The sequence below is a fragment of the Gossypium hirsutum genome, chromosome D07 (assembly GCF_007990345.1).
Source record: "Gossypium hirsutum isolate 1008001.06 chromosome D07, Gossypium_hirsutum_v2.1, whole genome shotgun sequence".
NCBI lineage: Eukaryota > Viridiplantae > Streptophyta > Magnoliopsida > Malvales > Malvaceae > Gossypium > Gossypium hirsutum.
This window is the reverse complement of record NC_053443.1, coordinates 51350385-51356384: the sequence shown is the minus strand read 5'-3', so window position 1 is coordinate 51356384 and position 6000 is coordinate 51350385. Positions and strand designations below refer to the sequence as shown.

The 6000-nt window shown below is 36.1% G+C and overlaps 1 protein-coding gene across 1 annotated transcript; it reads left to right on the top strand.

Annotated features, from left to right (window-relative positions):
• Positions 1 to 474: 474 nt before the first annotated feature.
• On the top strand, positions 475 to 2085 carry LOC107955041 (fasciclin-like arabinogalactan protein 7). Its single transcript, NM_001327631.2, has 2 exons — positions 475 to 583; positions 1096 to 2085. Exon 2 carries the CDS (start codon positions 1129 to 1131, stop codon positions 1918 to 1920), a length of 792 nt encoding a protein of 263 aa, NP_001314560.2. The 5' UTR covers positions 475 to 583; positions 1096 to 1128; the 3' UTR covers positions 1921 to 2085.
• Positions 2086 to 6000: the final 3915 nt, after the last annotated feature.

Genomic DNA, 6000 nt, shown 5'->3' with positions numbered 1-6000 from the left:
AAAATTATTTAAGTGTCAATATGGCATCCATGTGGAAAGTTAACAAACATTAATATTTTTATCCAGTTTGGGATGATTTGACAAATAGTACAAATTTAAAAATTAAAAGAAACGAAAAATTAAATAAATGATTAAAATAATTTTTTTTAAATTCGAGAAACAAATAAATCATTATGCTTAAAAAATAATACAACTGTTTGAATTGTTGTGGTCGTGGTTAATTGAATGTATAAATAAAATATTTAAAATAAAAAATTCAAGGTATAAGAATGATGAAATTATTATTTCAGATATAAAGAATGATAATATTATTTTAATTTGATTACAAAAAGTTAAAAAGTTTTATTGGCAATTAATATAAAACATAATTCTTAACCATAAAATCTATACGAATGAGACATTAAATGAGGTCCATGTTCTCTCTTTCTTTTCTTTTTTTTCCCCTTAAAATATTACCACAAAAATAAAAAAATTATCAAAAAAAAAAAGAACACATCTTTATATAGCGTCTCCCAGCTTATACCAATCTGCTACATTGGTCAGCGAAGGATTAAGCTTTCTTTCTGAATTCCTCTTTAGCAAGGTTTTTGTCCTTCATTTCTCTGCTCTCATTGAAATTTGCTTCTGTTAAAGTTGCATTCTTTAGTTCTTCTTTCAAGTTAATTTAATGCTGAAGTTAAATCTAGAATTTTTTTTTAAAAATTTTTCTTTTTAGCTTCTGTTGATGTACATTTCTGGTTGTAGTTTTTTTTTTCTCCTTCTTGATTCTTGAGGAAGTTATTTGGATTTTCAGGGAACTTCCAGTGTGAAGTTCAATGTAAAGTGAATATTAGATTTGATCTGGGTTTTTGTTCTGAACTTTGATTACTCGGGGAATTTTGTTACTCAACTTCATCTGAAGGAGCTCAAGAGCTGAAAATTGTTTGTTTTTATTTTTATTTTTGAGTTTTGGTCTTCACATTTTTATGTCATCTGCAATTCAATTGTTTTAGATCCTGTTTGAAGTTGCTTATCTAGATTGTGAAATGCGGTTTTGATCTTAGGGAATTTTATATCAGTTTTTTGTTCATAATGTGATGGGTTTGATTCTCGTAGGAATTTGGACCGAATACCAAATTTCTGGGAAAAATGCAGTTTTCCAGGAATTTTATGATAATTTGTTCTGCATTGCTCCTGTGCTCTTCCTTGACATATGGGCAAACGGCTAGTCCACCGGCTCCGGTGGCAATGACCCCAACTCCGACACCTGCACCGGCTCCGGCACCAGAATACGTAAACCTAACCTATTTACTCTCTGTGGCTGGTCCATTTCACACTTTCCTTAACTACCTTGAATCAACTAAAGTGATTGACACCTTCCAAAGCCAAGCCAACAACACTGAACAAGGCATTACAATTTTCGTACCGAAAGACGATTCGTTCAAGGGTCTTAAGAAGCCGTCATTGTCCAATCTCAGTGATGATCAGCTTAAATCGCTCATCCTTTTCCATGCCTTGCCCAAATACTATGCCCTTGCCGACTTCAATTACCTCAGTACAAAAGGCCCTATCACTACACTTGCTGGTGGCCAATACACTTTGAATTTCACCGATGACTCCGGCACCGTGCACCTCGATTCAGGATGGAGCAAAACAAAAGTATCCAGCGCTGTACATTCGACCGATCCCGTCGCGATATATCAGGTGAATAAGGTCCTTCTTCCTGAGGCTATCTTTGGTACCGATATACCTCCAACGCCTGCACCATCCCCAGCTCCTGATATTAGCCCAGCTGCGGATTCTCCATCCGCAGACTCGAAAGAAGGCGGTTCTCCGTCGAAGGCTTTGCCATCGGATTCAGCTTCTCATAGGGTTATGAAGTTGAGCATTTGGAGTCATCTGGTTTTGGCAGTCTTAGGTGGGTTGGTTCTGCTTTTCTAATAATAAGACTTCATTTTGAGTCTTAAAGTTATGTTCATGGGGGGCAGCACACCTCTGAGTTTCTCAATTGAATTTACTTCGATTATAAAACCATTTTTTCTTGTATATGTTCTTAAGATTCTGTGTTAAGAATGGAAGTTCTTGTGTTATAATTACCATTTCAAGTTAAATCGCCTTTTGCATGGATTACTGTTTTCTTTTATTTACTTATTATTAGAATTCATGTATAAGTAACTTCCACGGCTTACAATTTATATTAAGTCAGACACAACAATACGGGTGAGTGGTGACATAAATAGCACTAAAAAGCTGAAACGAGATAAAACATAAAACAAAATCAATTGGTTTAACAAAATATTTTTTTATATTATCTTCAACGATTTTTCCACATAAAGAAAAATAAAAGTAAATACTAGCTCAATAATTATCTAACATTTAACTAACATTAAGCGGTATTATATAATCATATCATAATACAAAAAGACAACTTATATTAGTAGATAATCTTAACATGTCCTTAGTCTTATCGGAAACAAGCAAACTAATTAAAAGACCAACATGTCATCTATCAACTTCAATTGGGAAGATACCTTATCTTAAGTATCGAAGTTGATGACTCATAAAAGATAGAGACATAGATGTGACTGACTAAACTTATGGTAAATCAGACATGACCTAAGTAGAATAAAGATTAGATCCGTTTATGGATTTATTCACTTTCACTTGTCACGTTCATAGTGTGATATACCTTAATCCCGAATGGATGATAAACTATGTATGCGTAACGTGTATACTTTGATGTAAATGAAAGCATGAGTTCAAAATAGATAAGAAATAGAAAGCTAGTATGTTGGAAATACAACTTTTGTAGTATGTAGCATCATTCCACAACAGTGAATTTCATAACCCAATAAAGGGTAAATTATACCCTATCATAGCCTAATCTCAATGATGATCAGCTTAAATCGTTCATCATTTTCCATGCCTTGCCCAAATACTATGGCCTTGCCGACTTCAATGACCTCAATACAAAATGCCCCATCACTACACTTGTTGATGGCCAATACACTTTGAATTTCATCGATGATTCTGGCACCGTGCACCTCGATTCAGGATGGTTTCTGCTTGTGATCCCTCTTCGCTTTTGCAAAATTGAGTATCATTTGCCCAAGCTTCAAAGCCTCATTCTCTAGCTCCACTTTCATTTCTTTACTAATCACGAAAGTCTTGGATCGCTCTGGACAATCCCGCTTCCTATACGGACCACAACACAAGAAAGCACTCCACTGACTTCTTCCCATTCTCTCTAACTCTCTTAGCTTTAATAGAACGTACAAGCAAACCAAGTCTTATTGATTTCTATCTAGCTTATAATTCCCTTCGATAGCATATATCATGGATCGTTTCGAAAAATCCCTCACAATATGCAGACCTTCGCAACGAAAGCACCTCACTGGCCTCTTTAGTTTGCTGTTGGGCTTCTACTTCCTATTCAGTGGTTTCCTATTGCCACAATTGTTGTTGCTATTCTCGATTGACCCTTCCTCATCTCTCTCATCGTTGCCCCTCTCTCTGAGCTTTGTTTCTCCTCAAAACAAGCTCAAATAAGGACTCTACTACAATCATAGCTTTGGAAAGTTCTTAGACCTCTCAATGTTGCAACTCTTGTTTCACCCACGGGCTTTAGCCCATCCATGAATGAGTAAAACACCTCATTCTTACCCAAATTAGAAATCTAGAGCATGAGTTCACTAAACTCCCGCACATACTCCTCTATTGTGTGTTGTTGTGTAAGCCAGCGCAACTTAGCTCGAGCCTTATCCTCGGCATACTCTGGGTAAAATTGTGCCTTGAATTCTCTATGGAACTCCTCCCAAGTCCTAATAGTGGTACCATCTCATTTCTCATTTGTGGACCTATGACTCCACTACAACAAAGAAACATCAGTAAAATACATGGCAACAATATTTACCTTATAGCATCATTCACGATGCCTTTGGCATGGAAGTATTGCTCCATCCCCCACAAAAATTTGTTCACATCATTTGCGAACCTCGTCCCATTGAACTCTTTCGACTTCGAGGCATATACCTTAGGCATAGGTGTCGTAGCCAACACCCCATTACCCGAAGACTTTGCAGATATTAAGCTCCCCCTTGAGCTCCTCAATATTTTCCTTCAAGGTTGGCACCGTATCCTTGAGAGCATCATTCTTCTCAATTACCTCGCCCACAGCAGTATTTAGGACCCCTTGCATCACATCCATATTGTCACTGAAGGCCTTTGAGACTTGGTCATTGAGTTTATCATACCTCGATTCCAACTCTGTGGTATGCCCATCAACTTCCTCGAGGGTCTCCTTCACATCACCCATAGAGCCCTCAAGTTTGGCCACCCTACCATCTAAAGTTGACAGCATATCCCGCGATCAACTTACTTTCCTAATCCTCTCACGGGTTTCCATTGGCTCTTGCTTGCCTACTCTTTTCGACATCTTAAACGGTGCATTCACAACCTTAGCTCGGATACCAACTATCACGGGGCTAGATATTTCGTTTCGCAATTCGTGCAACTTTAAACAATTTATTCACTCCAAATGTGCCTAAGTCAGTCTAACTTTCGCAAAGTGAGAATTCTCGCAGAATTTCTCTAAGGTGCTAAAAAATATAGCGGAAATAACTCGAAACAAAAAGAGCAACAAAAGTTTTGGAAAGCTACAAGAAAATAATGCACATCAAGTGTTTGATTAAATGCACTCGAAATATATTATTAACTCAAGAATAACTAAATACAATGAGATAAATACAAATGAAGATAGAGATCTCTATTTATAGTTAAGCTCCCCCAAAATCAATGGTATAGATTGAGTTACATCGACAGTTAAGATTAGAGCCTATCTACAATTGAGAGTCCTAAGGGATTTAAACTCTATACATTTATCCTTTTAGGATTTACCCTATTTTCCATGGTAACTCTAGTTTGACTGAAGTGTTTCACTTGGCCACCAAAGCTTCAAACAGATGGGCTTCTCCATGGATTCCACGAGTTGGGCATTTCATTTGGGTCAAATGAGCCCCATTTAATAAGTTGACCTCTATGGGACATTTTGTGCGCAATGGTTACAAGCTTTGACCTACGGCCCGTGACACGAGTTGGTAAATACATATTTGGAACGTATGTCATTATAGTTTACTTTTATCTGAACATTATAATCAAATTTGACGTTAAGTAATATGTTTTTATGCATTATATTTTACCTTGGTAGTTTAATTTTGATTAAGCTTTTTTTTATGGAATTTTTTATTGTTTTCAAACTTGAATTGATATGTTTAACGTGTGCGTATACATTTGGTACATGATTGGACATATTTTGAAGCATGTTAAAATGACTTGAAACGATATTTTATGTATTTTTGGGTTAAATTCTCAAGACTAAGATGAATAAGTCTTAAGATTTATTCAAAGTTTGGCATTTTCCTGTAGATTGGATAAACAAGTATCGACACTTGGTCATCAGGTATCAAGAATTTCTCCCTAAATCTTGAGAGTTGGTAGACAGATTTGATTTTTATGCTTTGAAGGTTACCAGTATCGAGACTTATACCCCAAGTCTCGTGACCTATTGTCCTGTTTTGATATTTTGGGTCTTAAATGTTGTTCTTAAGCCTATTTTCACTGATTTGGTGTTTGTTAATCATCAATGAAGCATGATTTGGACTTATGGTTTAATCATGATGGATTTAAATTTAATTATGCATGAAAATTGGTGCATTTTGAATTTGTTTTGTTTAGGATTACTTCGATAATCAATATAACATATTATATTCATATTTTTTGTCTGAGTCAAGTGTAGAGGATTACTGTTATTGGTATCAAAGAATGGTTAAGGTTCAATCGATTCTAAGCCCAAAATATGTTGAAGTGTTGTTTTGGTGTTATGTTTGAGCCCCTGGGATGAATTTCTCCTTTTGCTTCTCAACTTACAAGGGTATTTGCAGTTGTTTCTAGTTGTTGTTCCCATCCCAAAGGCATGTACTTACGCATCATTCACTCGTTCGTCATTGGAAACGCACCTCCCTT